General features: G+C 38.5%; 1 protein-coding gene across 5 annotated transcripts in view; it reads left to right on the forward strand.

The window, feature by feature from the left end:
- Positions 1-15,546, forward strand: part of nlgn1 (neuroligin 1) — a 311,795-nt gene that overhangs the window by 35,065 nt on the left and 261,184 nt on the right. For 3 of the 5 annotated variants that reach the window (XM_048172191.1, XM_048172190.1, XM_048172194.1), the window contains exon 2: positions 2,615-3,443. In XM_048172191.1, the coding sequence (XP_048028148.1) occupies positions 2,948-3,443 (496 nt within the window). In that variant the 5' untranslated portion in view covers positions 2,615-2,947. The remainder of the gene's footprint in view (positions 1-2,614; positions 3,444-15,546) is intronic. The other 2 variants (XM_048172193.1, XM_048172192.1) reach the window with 1 other exon arrangement.

The following is a 15,546-nucleotide window of genomic DNA, read 5'->3' on the forward strand; positions in this document are numbered from 1 at the left end:
ACAAACTGGCGTTTGGGTGCCCAAGGCTCATCATTTCAAGAGGGCAACAAAGGCTATCGTGTCTGCTCTGAACCAACTGATGGTCTACTGTGGCACACAAAATTATAATGATAAAACTTTAATGTTGCAGCATACTGTGCATCAGTCTCTGCTGCCTATGAGGCTGCATAGCCGCAGGTCAATAAAAGTGCCTGTGATGACCCCTGTCCACCGTTGAAAGCACCTACAATGAGCATGTGAGCGTTAGAAGAAGGTTGCCTGGTCCGATGAGTCCCATTTTCTTTTACATCACGTGGCAGCCGTTTACGTGTGTGCCATTTACTTAGGGAATGATGGCACCAGAATGCACGGCAACAAGCCAGTGGAGGGAGACTGATGCTCTGGTCAGTGTTCTGCTGGGAAACACTGGGTCTGGCCATTCATGTGGATGTACATTTGACACGTGCCACCTACCTAAACATTGTTGCAGACCAGGTACACGCCTCCGTGACAATGGTGGTTTCTTGGTGGAAGTGGCCTCTTTCAGCAGGATAATGTGCCCTGCCACACTGCACACATTGTTCAGGAATGGTTTGAGAAACAATTGAGGAGTTCAAGGTGTTGCCCTGGCCTCCATATTCCCCAGATCTCAATCCAGTGGGCTTCTGTGGGATGCGAAGGACTTGAAGGATCTGCTGCTAATGTCTTGGTGCCAGATCCAACAGGACACCTTCAGGGGTCTTGTAGAGTTTATTCCCTGGTGGGTTGGCGCTGTTTTGGCAGCACGAGGAAGACCAACAGCATATTAAATTATATATACTGCCTGACACGGAATGAAACTTGTAGTGTGGTGTAGGATTGTTTTTCTCTCTCTCTGTGCTATATTGTAAACATCTCCTAGGTGATTTTATAGGCTCATTAACAATACAGTACACAATCAATGCAGTGGATTTCTCATCTTGCATCTGTGTTTATCTATTCATCTAATTATGCGATGGAGCAGACTGTTTTGCATCTTTTTGAAGCCTGTCATTGATAGGCTACTGTCAATAGGAGCAATTTGTATTGAAATATGAAGTGAGGGGAGTAGAAATGTCAACTGGGCCAAAGTGAGATTGACTAATTATGAATAAATAAAACACTTGAGATAACACATTCAGTTTTGCAGAACGGGGGTTTGTTTTAGGCATGTTTCTCTGCAAGACTGAACTCGTGTGTGTGTATATATATATAACTTCTTACATGTACTTAATTATGCAAATTATGCATAATTACAAGCAACTAACCCTAACCCAAAACTTAATTATATAATAAATACATGTTGATAATTAATATTCCTTAGCACTTCTTTGTATAATTACACTGTAACAAGGGCACCTTGTGTAAAGTGCAACCCATATTTTATTAAAAGATAAACTAGTTGCAAAATTACTAATTGACTATAGTTGTTGGAAAAGTAGGAGACCATCATGATCTATTTCTAGTCACGGCCCTGCCTCTAAAACAATGCAGTGGCTTGTTTGAAAATCTTTTGAATTGAATAAAATGCTAGCATTTTCTGGTTCACTATTAAAAAAATGCAAAATGGCAATGTTATTATTGAAATTGGTCCATTTTATTACAGTAGATTAGACCTCGGGGCCACATATTGTGATCAGATAGAACGGAGGCTCTTTGTCTGTGGATGCCATTATATAGCGGGTAGAAAAAAGGTAATTTCCAGCAATTCCATTCAGCCTTGTCTGCTCCCTGTCTGGCTGTGTGACACTCAGTCCGGATCTACTGACTCTTCCAGGGCTAGTCATCATGAATGATCTAGTTGTTGGAGGCAGTGGGCAGAGGAGGCTGTGTGTGGTGGTACAGTAGTACTCAAGACAAATGCCCCATTATAGTGGAACATAAACCCTATTGTAGAGCCGTGGAAGCAGAGGTGCTTTTCTCATTTACCGTGCTGAGCGAAAGCCTGTTCTGAATCCGCCCGTCACAGCGTCCACTAGGGAAGACTCGCCCACGGTTATAAATGAACCTCCATTCCTTATTAAGACTTGTGTTCTGGGGGGGATCTAAATATAGTTTTTGCACATTTGCAAGGTTGTCTCAGATTGGTGAGTTGAGGAAGTGAGGATGATGCACTAAATGGATGTGTAGGGTTTTGCTGTGCTGCTCTTCGATATTCTGTTTCCTCTTGACTTATTTTTATCGCTACACTTTGTTGAGTTCTTGATGTAATGTATCTAGATCTTTGCAGTAATGGGAATGAGGAGCTATTGTCTAAAATAGTTTGACCTAGGCAACAAGACAACTTCAGATTGTAACATTTATTTCTGATACAATATACGATATTTTCTGACGTGAGATTTCCCCCTGGTTTTCAATACTGTGTCTTAAGTACTGCTTTATTATATAATCACTTCAGCCTGTAAGTGTATTGGAGAGAAGTATTTGATTTGCCACTGGCCGAGACTCCTCTTAACTAAGTCGATGGGTCTGTATGATAAATGCTGTGTCATGCCGGTGAGCTGTGATCCTAGAACATTCTGCTTGATAACAGTCACACAAGATCTCAGACGCCAATAAAGCTTCGTTCTCCCATCTGCCTCACCACTAATTTTTTTTTTTTTTTTTTTTTTCCCAGCAGGATATAGACCAACCACTGCACCGGACTTGATTTATCTTTGGACAACCTGCCGCAAATGCCTCCCCCACCCCTGCCCCGCACGTAGCCAGGATGGAAAGCTACGTTGTCAATAGGATGGGACCTGACGAATAGCTGGCTTTCTGTTGAAGATGTTGCTTGGATCCGTTTTTAAATCCATGTGGGAATATTTGCCATGCAAAGAGGCTTTGAGATTTTTGACAGATTCGCTCTTGGAACGTCTGGCATCTTGAGTTTGATCATTTCTTTTGTGCGAGTGGATATAAACTAGGGCCGCCGCTGTTAGCGGGACTAGCGTGAAGAGGATTGAGCATGCCCTTTCAACGACCAAACCGCCTGGGTGGCGTCTGGCGGGCCATGTGTCCGCGGCTTGGCCTCAGTGCTAGCCTGGACCTGCCATTCTTGTGTTGGATATTAGGCTTAACCCTGCACGCCCAGCTCGCTGCCTCGCAAAAACTGGACGAGACGGACCCTGTTGTCACTACGACTTATGGCAAACTGAGGGGATTCAAAAAAGAACTCAACAATGAGATCCTGGGGCCTGTCATCCAGTTCCTGGGCGTTCCCTACGCAGCACCTCCAACAGGCGAAAGGCGCTTCCAACCGCCTGAGCCCCCTATTTCGTGGTCAGATATCCGTAACGCGACTCAGTTTGGCCCCGTTTGTCCCCAAACCCTGCTGGAGGGCAGGCTACCGGACGTTATGCTGCCGGTTTGGTTCACCAACAGTATTGAAGTGGTGTCGTCCTACGTACAGGACCAGAGCGAGGACTGCTTATTCTTAAACATATACGTGCCAACGGAGGATGGTGAGTTTATGTGCGGGCAGGACGGACAGACCTGTCTTTGTCATCTCACTGTGTCAGTTTCCTCTGTGCAGAATGTAGTGAGTGCAGCGGGGAAAAAAAAAGAAGCATGATCTCTGCATGGCCGATGCATGCCGCTGCTTAATGTGCGAGTGTGCGTGTGAGCGAGGCTGTATGTGTGTCCTAACCTTCCCACCATCCCCTGCACATGCAAATCTTTCTGTGTGCTGCAGCACGTCCATTTTAGGTGGTTGGTTTTCTTTCACCCCCTTTTTCACACACTTTAGTGCAAAAAGGCCATAATGTTTCAAAATGAACCATAAAAGGGGGGAACGTTTTGTACAGTATTCATGATGATGATTATGATTTAAGTCAGAGAACAACTTCTTGTTAAACTCTTCTTTTCCTCTTTCAGTCAAGTTGTGCTGTTGCATGCTCCTGATGTCCATAATGGACTCCCATGTTATTTTTTAGTCTTCTATTCATTTTGCAGTAAAAAGAATATCCAAGGAATGTGCCAGAAAACCCGGCAAGAAAATTTGTAGAAAAGGAGGTACGTATCCACCGACATAAACCCCAAAATAGAACAGGCAAAGATCTCCCCCTCTCTACAACACCAGTCCAGATCTCAGCTCTCTGAGGTCGCATGTCAGAGAAGAAACCATAATTGATTCCCACCATGAAGAGTTAACTGGGGAGACCGGCCGTCTCTTAAATCAGATGGGCACACTTTGAACTTGCAGAGTCTAATCTCAATTAAAAGAGATGCTATCTGGATTTCATTGGCTTACACTGGCTGTATTGATCATAGCTTCATCAAGATAATGTCTCTAGCTCCCCCACCCAACGTACCCTAACTTGGCCCTTCCGAACATTGGGTTTGGTGACAGCTCGCCTTAAATAAAGTATCCCGTTAATACGGCCTCCCTGGCGACAAGATCAGTCATAAAACGTTCCAGCTGGAGAACATTGTCCTATCTTCTGCTGGTCTGACATGGCAAAAAATAAATGAATGTATAAATAAAAGACATTTCCCCCAAAAAACTTTCTTTTTGGCATACAGTGGTTAAAGGGATAGTTCAAAATAAATAAATGAATAAATATCATCATTGACTTTCTCCTAATGAAAACAGTGTTTCAAATATTTTGGCCCATACAATCTATTTAACCCACTATTGTTTAAAAATAACTATATGGCTAGCTTAAAATGAACCCAAAATAGGATGTAAATTAAAAATCAGACACATAATTACTAGAGTCAACAAATAATAATCAAAAGTGGACATTTATTAATAAGCAAATTTAATACATGGTTTATTTTTAATTGTTATTCAATACATTTATTAATAGATGTTCATTAATTAAACATATTAATACATGCTTATTTTTTAAAAACATATTAATAAATGCTCATTTATTAAACATATTAAGGAATGTTAATTTCCAACATATTGTGGGTTCATTTTAAGCAAGCAAAACAGTCATTTTTAAACAATAGTTGAGTTAAAACAACCCAAACGATGGGTTTGCCCATTTTCAACCCAACTTGGGTTGTTTTTAACCCGAGTGTACATTGAAAGTCAGTGGGGGTACATAACCACCATAACCACATTTGGAATGACATGAGGATGAGTAATTTTTTGGGTGAACTATCCCTTTAAGGTGACCCATCTGAAGTTAAAATGTTGTTTTCACAGCAGACGAAAGTTTTGTTTTAAATTTGGCAAATCAAGTCAACATTGATATTCTGACATTGTTTCAACTTACTTTTCCGATCTTGTTACATTTCAGTGTTGATTTAACAGTTTTAAACAGATTTAACAGTTAACAGTCTTTTTTTTTCAACATTGAACCAACGTCTAAAATTATTTTAACCACATTTCAATATTGATGGTCAGTCACTTGCCAGCTGGGGAACTAATTTTCATATGCGTTCATCTACAGGACGAACCATCTTAGTAGGTGAAGGCCAGTGAGGGCACAGATAGCATCTTGCTCTGGGTTTATAATGAATGTTTGGAAAATGATGTAACATCTCTAATGTTTGCCTTTAAATCCACGTTTCCAGCATGCTGTGTAATAAGACCCATCATCATCACAACTGGAATTGTTTGAATGGCAAAGAACAGTTGTCTCTTGTGTCTGCAAAAATAATGGAGGCATTTTCTCATAAAATTGCTACGTTAGATGGAGTGGCTTTGAGAGGCGTGAGTGAGGAATTTGCTCAGATTGAGAATTTCTGGGTAAATGATGTAAAAGCCCTTCTCTTTTGCTATGAATATCACACTTGATTCACATCTAGTGATATGGTTCATATGCCCCTATATCAATCCTTCGCTCAAATTGTGTGTACTATGAGAAATAATTGTACTAAATGAAACAAATTTCATTTCCGTTTAGACTCCCCACATGCTGTTTTGGAAAATTTGTGCTTTGTGCTTTCTCATGGGGGGAAAAGCATTGATGAGATCTCATGTTTGGACCCCTAGCTCATGCTTTAATTGGATTTGAAATTCACACCTCTACGTTTAATTCTTTTAATGGAAACCTTTGATTTCGAAAGCCTAATTGCATTTACGCTTCTGATAGATAAGAGTGGCGTTTAATGGTTTTTAGCAGCACAGTGTTGTCTCGATATCTTTGTGTAATTAACTACCTTAAAACACCGTGAACGGACACAGAAGCATTACTAACTCAAGGATGTTACTGTCAAGGACAATGTAAAGACATTACATTTAATCGGTGCCTTTTTGTTCAAGGTTTTTATCGCATAGCAGACTTTCGCATAAATCAAAATCTTTGTTGATAAAAAAGACAACAGATTAAGCCACAGTAAGCTATTAAAAATTAATTCAGAGCTTGTAACAGGGGCTTCTGTTAATGAAAATTTAATAATGTTGGTTTTCATTTCTAGTGTGACACTGTGTGATGATATTTAGCTGCGTCACAAGAATCGAGTGGTCGTCAATAAGCTCTCTCGCTCTCTTCCTGTCCCAGTTTTGTAATGGTTGATGGTAGTCCTAAGGGAAGTGCGACGCTTGCTTCGCGCTAAGACAGGAATGGATTTGCAGCACCAGTGCTTCGCTTTCCATATTTTTTTTTTTTGTTCCCTCTCAGTTTCTGCACCCTCCCTTGAGATGGTCTGTAAAACCTGAGCTGAAATTCGCTCCGTCTTGGCTGGGTGAATGGCGTGCGGAGGAGCCAGGGTTAGAGGCGAGGCTGGAGATGAGCGGAGATGTCTGTTTGTATTGAGGCCGGGGGTGGTGCTCGCAGAAACTCTGAGAGAAACTTGATCATCTTGGCAGGGCGTAGAGTTAGAGGTGTGAGAAAGCGAGGCTGAGTTTGTGTCTGTAAGTAAGAGGTTTGTCACACTTGTTTTGGAGGCTTGCGGTAGATGGTGGAGCGTGGGCGGAAAGATCCGCAGTGTGACAGAGCAACAGGATTCCTCTGGTTCAGGGTTGTCCAACTCTCAAAGGAAATCAGATTGGAATCATACATACATGCGGTGATCAGAATAACCTGGGCTTCGCTATAACTCGCTGTGACTTAAATCAAATTTCTCTCTGTGGGATATGCGATGTTCTGAAAGTCAGTCTATTGAGAAAAGTGTAGAGTTCTGCATGTAATAATGTAGTTTTGGAAGTCTTTTATAGGAACATTGTTCATTATATACATTATTATGGTGTATTGCAGTCCTGGGGCTTTGGTAATAGTGTTTTTAAAGTGATGATTTTAGATAAAGATATCTAACATAATGTTCTATACTTGCAGGAAGCACCTTACATTTTTATTTGGTTCTTCTTTGTAAGAATGATTAACTAGATTTTTGCATTTTCTGTAGAATTTGAGTGGTGCTTGTTGGTACGGATCCTGATGCTATAGACTGTAAAACTCAATAAGTTCAGAATGCTCAAAATATTTGAGTAAGCTAACTCATTTTTTTTTTAAGTTAGTTGAACTTAAAATTTTGGTGACAAGAAGGGTGGGGCCAAGAGCTGTGGAAGCGGAGCAAGGTCAGTGTTGTGCACCGGTGTCTCTCATTAACAATCACGTCACCATCATCCCTTCGCTTAAACAATTCTCAGCCTTGCCCAACACATCATAATGTTAATTACATACAGTTCTTTTGCATAAATTACACTCAAAAAAAAATGATTCTAGCTGCTTGCTCAGTTTATTTAAATAAAATAAGCTGAACCAACACAAATCTTTAGTTTTTCACTTAATTGGCATTTGCACTCAATTGTATTATGTTAAATGAAATTAAATTTGCAAAATGTTAGGTTAACCTAAACCATTTGTGTTGGGACTACACAAATCATTTATGTTGCATTGATTGAAACTGGGCAGTGGATTTCTAGTTCCCGGCATGCTTTGCGTAGGGATAGATCGGGACAGTAAATGTTGAAATTAAGTGCTGTTTAATGTGTTTTTTAGGAAAGGGAAATACCTTTTAAAGTTTGATGTTCAGTTATATTTCACATTTGAAAGAGTTTATGTTATGTTATGTCGATTTTTATGACGGTTACCATTATGCTGAAGTGTAGACCTTATGGTTAGGCTATGTGTGCCTACATGAAATAAATCTATGTTGTTCTCAACAAGCTTTAACTGTGCTAAAGCCAGTGATGAGAAGTTCTTTACCTGATTATTACATGCATGCTACAAATGTTTCACAGAAAACTTGAGCAACTCTGCACAAGGGCACCAGTCTGAAATTGTAATAGCACTGGTTGGATCAACAAGAGTGAATTATGTTCAGGAAACATTCACAGAATACGTCAAATGAAACTGGTGTGATCTCATTCAATTAGGATGAATTTTACTCATCAGTACAATTAACCTAATCAGTTCAACTGTGTGGAAATAGGTGTCATAATTGAATTAAGTTAGACCAACAAGTTATTTTTTTGAGTGTAACAAATAACGCATGCTATTATATCTATCAAAGAGACTGTAATTATATACTTGCATGTATATAATCAAGCAACATAGAGTACATATGTACAGTACATTTTGCAGCCCATCCTGAACCTAACAACAGGTTCTACTTTTCACCACAACGGTAACACTACAAAACTAACATAACAGAACCCCCTGTAAATCCCAACATAACACAACATTAAACACTAACTTATGTCTTGTTAATCTTGTGCAAAAACACACAAAATAACACTTAATTTCAACATTTATTTATACTGTCTGTCGCAAAGCATGCTGGGAATTAGAAATCTGCTGCAACTCAATTCAGTCATGTTAAGTTCAGGTTGCTACAATGAAATTTTGAGTTCACCCAACTTTTTTTCTATTAAGTATAATGAACTTTTATTAATATTTGAGTGAAACAAACTCATTTCATTTAATTAATTTCACTGTCCGGTTTTACAGTGTACTGTGTTGCTATTTCCGTTGCTAATGTATTATGGGTAGGTCCTTATTGGTGAAACCTGACAAGAAATGTCCAGGTCAAAATTTACTCGATAAACTAATAAAAAAAATCTGCATATTTTGTATAAGCAAAATAATAGTCAGGACTCTTAAAGGGATAGTTCACCCAAAAATGAAAATTTGATGTTTATCTGCTTACCCCCAGGGCATCCAAGATGTAGATGACTTTTTTTCTTCAGTCGAACGCAAATTATGATTTTTAACTGCAACCGCTGCCGTCTGTCAGTCAAATAATAGCAGTGATTGGGAACTTGAACAATAAGAGTCGAAAAAACTTCCATAGACAAGTCCAAATTAAACCCTGCAGCTCGTGACGGCACATTAATGTCCTAAGACACGAAACGATCGGTTTGTGCGAGAAACTGAACAGTATTTATATAATTTTTTACCTCTAATACACCACTATGTCCAAGTTCGTTCAGCTTCCGGCTAGTGAGGTCTGATCGCGCTCTGACAACGGAAGTGATGTCTCGCGCTCATTGAAGTATATGGGCGAGACATCACTTCCGTCTTCAGAACGCGTTTTTTGACCTCACTAACAGGAAGCTGAACGAAGTTGGACATAGTGGTGTATTAGAGGTAAAAATTATATAAATAATGTTCGGTTTCTCGCACAAACCGATCGTTTCGTGTCTTAGGACATTAATGTGTCGTCACAAGCCGCAGGTTTTAATTTTGATTTGTCTAAGCAAGTTTTATTTACTGTTATAGTTGAAGTTCCCATCTACTGCTATTATTTGACTGACAGACGGCAGCGGTTGCAGTTAAAAATCATAATTTGCGTTCGACTGAAGAAAAAAAGTCACCTACATCTTGGATGCACTGGGGGTAAGCAGATAAACATCAAATTTCCATTTTTGGGTGAACTATCCCTTTAAGGCCCGTACACACCGGGACGAATATCGCACGCGTTTATCGTCAGCGTTTTTCGAGACGTTTTTTTGTGTTCACACCCAAGCGATTTTCACCGCCGATGCGCCGAGTGAAAGTGCAAATTCACTCCCTGACAGTATGTGGCGCTTGTGCTTAACGGTAGTGCAAATAAACATATGATATTAATAAAGTTAAAGAAGATAAAAAAAATGCATATATAAAATATATGTAGGCCTATGCCATATAAAATGGCATAGGCCTACATTATATATATAGTACATATGGTAGTGCAAATAAGTCACAATGACAGTAGTGCAAGTGAACGGTAGTGTAAATAAACATATTTATGAAACAGACATTCTCAACTATATTTCTTGAATGTAAAATAAAAAAAAAAGTAAAAATACAGAAATAATACACATCTGTGGCAGAGCACCCATAGTGTGCGTCTCAATCAGCTCTCTACTTCACTAGTCAGGGCACTGATCAGGGAGTCGGCCACATTCATTTACATGGTATACTGATACACGACCTAGGAAGCTAGGGAGCTGTTTGAGATGCAGGGATAGTTTGTAGGGGTCTTCCTCATCTACTTACTTTCTCTTCGTCGTCTTGTGTGCTCGGCAAGACCGTTTTGTGCTTGAGCGCCACCAAGTCGTGTTTTACTGTAACTTCAGCAGCTCCAGGCACGTGAACAAAAGCGGCAATCTCATTGGTCGGCCAGTTTTTAACGCGGCGCGTCAAACCAAAAAAACGAACCCGAGGCGTTTTTTTAAAAATGACGCTTTTACACCTCGCGTTTTTCGCGACGGTGTGCACACTCACATTGGCGCCCGTTGTTTAGTCACGAAGGCGTTAAACGTCGGCGAAAATCGCGCACAATATTCGTCCCGGTGTGAACAGGCCTTCAGAACATTTTGTTGTGACATTATTTCAGCGCATTTTGTCTTCTCTCAATATTTCTCTCAAAACTTTTAACTATAGTGACTTACAATGAGGTACATCACATGTAAAATCAATTAATTAATTAAACAATTGATTGATTAATTAATCATACACTATCTAGTATTCTATCATGAAATAATAATATATAATTTATAAATGAATGCATTTACCAGCAAACATGAGTCTATGATCAACAAACCTCATGAAATGAGGTAACATTCATCTCTGTAAAACAAAAGGTTAGCAAACACTACTAATTAACAACAAATTAGTAACAAGTCATTTGTTGATATATGATGTTATAAAATCATGCCAGAATAAAAAAAATATATACATTTATTACATTTTAAGATATTTAAGAATCATGCACAGCTGTATTGGCCTTTAGACGGTTAAACTTTTGACTTTTGACACTTCAAAATCTTTAAAATACCTTTTATATGTAGCAAAATATAATTAAAACCTTTTGGATTCAATAAAATAGATCTAGTTGTACTACCTTACATACTTTGGCTGTCATAGCTGTGTTTTTTTATTATTATTAAGGACAAAAAATGACCCGACACATCATTGACCCATACACCCATACACCCATTGACCCATTGACCCATATAACAGTTTTAAAACATCATGTTTTAAAACTGTTATACGGGTGGGCGCAAAAAATCTTCCTGTTCTACCTTAGCATGCATTTTAATAGGCTTTCTTTAGCAGTCCTGACTCACAAATCTATTTGTTCAGAGTCTATTTGAATATTGAATGTGTGTGTAGGCGTGGGATGGAGTAATATTACTGTAGGTTATGCTTTTCACCATTGTTTCAGAGTCATTTTCTGCTCACTGTGCTTTTGTATGAACTTCCTGTATGACATGAGGGCCATGTTGTGTAGGTGATGATGTCTCAGTTTGAATCAGTAATGAGGGAACTGTTTCACCATGACCGATGAATACTAACAACAGACTGCTGGATCATTTTGTATCAGAGAAAATCCAAATCTAATCACTGACTCAGTCCCACTCACGCACACTCATCCTCAGCCTTTACCACGTCGTTTTCAAAAAACAATCAATAGTCTATTGCAGTCTTAAAGAGGTCATGAACTGCATTTTATAAAGTAAAATTTTATACTGTTCTCTAAGGTCCATGTATTGTTATCAAGATTTTTACACCAAAAAAAATCCTAATAAGCAATTTCTATCCTGTTTTTGACCCTCTATTTCGAACATTCGGTTTTGATAAGCGTGCCACATTCAAGACTTGGACTTGCTGCTGTGATTGCAGCATTCTCTATTCTTTCTTTCATATACGATAATCCTAACGCTTTGACCCCATTAATGCAGAAGCAAAGGAAAGAACAGCAAATCACAGCTATTCAGTTTGACTGCGGCGCTACAGTATAAATACTCACTACATATCAAATTATCTGTATCAACGCAAAGCAATAATGACACATGGTAAAAACACTGTTACTCACATGTGTGTTGTGACATTACTGTCAGATCCAGTGTAGTTGGCACTGCATCATTTTATTTTCAGTCTCTCTGAAAAGCCTGCGTCGAACTGTGTCTTGTTTAAAAACTGGAATCCATCCAATATCATCCAGCTTTTTTAATGTTAGGATCACAAGCAAGGCAATGCAAAGACAACTTGGCACTTCAAAACTTAATGTAATCCATAGAGACATCTCTATGGTTTTATTGCTGGAGTAATCCTGTGTTTTTGTCTCTCTCATATTTTTTACTACATTACATGCACTAATCGGTGGGCTGGGCTAAAGAAGCAATGATGTAGAAGTAGGCGTTGATCTGCAGAGGCAGAGGCAGTCTTTCGTCGCACTATGACGTAATAATATGACAAAATCCGAGACGAGTCATTTTCTGAGCTTGGTTTCAATAAAAGCTGTTTTTGGACCAATAAGGAAGTTTTGACTTCTGAAACTTACAGGATATTATTATAGTACAATGACATCTAATATACTGCATGTCAAAAGATCAAGGAAAAATTGATTTCTCAATTCACGACCCCTTAAAACTGCCCTGACCAGAGGTCTGGAAACCAGTCTTTCATCTGACAAAGTCATGGTTTAATGAAAGAGAACGGACAAAGCAGCTTTTACAAAGTCCTAATTTGTTTTTGGGGTGGGCTAGAATATCTCATGCTTGAATGTTCAAAAAACACATTTTTTTTCACATATTTAAAGCACCTTTCTTCCCAGTCTGTTTAGTTCTCTATGAAGCCCCTTCTTCAAATGCATAATGTGTTCTGATTGGTTGGCTGGACCAGTGTGCTGTGATTGGACTACTGCTTCAAGCATGTTTTGGAAATGCCACGCCCCTTACCATAACCATGCGTTTCAACACACTGACTCGACTAGACCTTGCCTTGGGCGGGAATTATTTAAGTGAGGATTATTGTGATGTAAAAGTTCCTAATAATCAATAAACAATTATTAGATTAAATAAATTAAATGTTATATGTATATGTTTTATTAAATTATGCTTATACAGAATAAATGAAAATGTATCAGTCTAGCTTCTGTTGTATTTTAGGAAGGGAGTCCTTCATATATTATATTTAAGGGTCCTTGGCATTAAGAAGTTAGTAACATTTTACAATAAGTTTCCATTAGTTCATGTTAGTTAATGCATTAACTCAAATTTACTTACAATGAGCAATACATTCATTACAGTATTTATTCTTTGTTAGCATATTTAAAGATGACCTATTATGCCCCTTTTGACAAGACGTAATATAATTCTCTGGTATCCCCAGAATGTGTCTGTGAAGTTTCAGCTCAAAATACCCCACAGATTTGTTGTAAATTTGTTGCTTTAAATGCAAATGAGCTCGTGCTCCCCGTCCCCAAGCTCGCTCGTCATTCCAATACACTGAGGCATACATAATATAGATGCTAACACAGCAAATATAACGCTCAAAATGGATCATTAAACTGTTCTTAATGCAGCATATAACATAGGTATGGCATGTATTTTGTGGATGTTTGTTAAAATTCGATTCTGAATTCGATTCGATTCTGATTTTGATAGCGTGATGCACGGCTAACATGGCTAAAGCTACACACTGTTGGAGAGACTCAATAAGAATGAAGATGCGTTTATGAATTATACAGACTACACACGTTTTTGGGTTAAAAATGAAAATAACGTCATGGCTCTGGTCTCCGTGAATACAGTAAGAAACAATGGTAACTTTAGCACCATTTAACAGTACATTAGCAACATGCTAACTAAACACATTCAGGAAGACAATTTGCAAACATCACGAAATATATATGAAATTGTTGGTATCGATCCATCTTTGAGAATCAGTTTCTGTGTTTTACTGATGTTCATGTGAAGCATTCTAGTGTTAATGACTTGCACATACTGGTATATGAATTTATTTGGACACATTTCCTTCATAAATAAAATGACACCACTGCGCCCTTAGTGGCTCAGATGCCAGGAGTTTAAGGAGACTCATGTGTTTGCTATTATAGCCGTTAACAGATCAGTGATAATGTTTACATAGCTGAGACATATCACAAGCTCAGGGACGGTCGTTCTTGAGTGCTGCTGACCTGCAGAGTTTTGTTCTGACACAACTCGCCTAGCTTTAGTAATCCTGAAGACATTCAAGTGTGTTTGATCAGGGTTGTAGCTAAACTGTGGGACAGCTGCTGATGCTGCACTCCAGGACCACTGTTACTCATCACATTTGCGAAAACAATGACTGTGCCGTGGGTGGAAACATACAGATTCAGGGGGCGGTAATATTATAATAAGATCACCTTCCTACGTCACAAGGTGAGCGAAATCAGAACGGCTCAATTTTCCACATGCTTCTAGAAAACGGCTTACCAAAACAAAGTTACTGGGTTGTCCTTTTTCACATTTTCTGTGTTGGTAGATGCACCAGAGACCCAATAATAGCACTTAAACACAGGAAGAGTCAGATTTTCATGATATGACCCCTTTAATAAAAATCCAACTGGTCATTGAAAGTTCATGTTAGCTTAGGTCCATTAAATATTAATAGATACAACCTTTGATTTTAATAATGTATTAGTAAATGTTAAAATGAACATTATCTTAAATTAATAAATGCTTTGGAAGTGTTTTTTCAATATTCGTTCATGTTAACTCTAGTTAGCAAATGTAACCTATTTTAAAGTGTTAGCAAAAAGTCTGAAACCCCCTAGACTAGTTTAGACTGTATTTTAGTGTCCATTTTAAAGAGTAATTGCAGTAATTCACTTTATATCATTGAATCACTGAACAATGAATTAAGCAACCATCAAAAATGCAAATACAGACCTGAGTACACTTGATTTAACATGAGTAATGGCAGTCATTAATCGTGCATTGATAGAAACGGTTCATCGTGTGCATTGATTAAAACAATTCTCAGTTTCACTCAAAGTCAGTCATCACAGTGGTAGAACATGACAAACTCGTAAAACCTCCCCATGGACATATGAGCAGTCTTGGGGAAAGTTACTTTTTAAAAGTAATGCAATACAATATTGCGTTACTCCCTAAAAAAGTTACTTTTTAGTTACTTAGTTACTTTTTTATGAAAAGTAATGCATTACATTACTTTTGCATTACTTTTTCTCAACTGGGCTGGGCTGGGCTTGCTTGTTTGTTTGTAAGCCTCAGGCTGAAGGAAATGCATATTTACACCTGTACAGTAGAGGGCGCAGCTCAAACAAAAAATCGGCTGTGCTGCCATTCTGGATTAAAGAAGAATAGGTAGATGGTATGGAATTAAAGACGAATAGGAGATAGAAGTTCAACACTCTTATTTCTAAATCTAAAGTAATTTTCACTTATTATTG

The sequence above is a fragment of the Megalobrama amblycephala genome, linkage group LG21, assembly GCF_018812025.1.
Source record: "Megalobrama amblycephala isolate DHTTF-2021 linkage group LG21, ASM1881202v1, whole genome shotgun sequence".
In the NCBI taxonomy this organism is placed as follows: Eukaryota; Metazoa; Chordata; class Actinopteri; order Cypriniformes; family Xenocyprididae; genus Megalobrama; species Megalobrama amblycephala.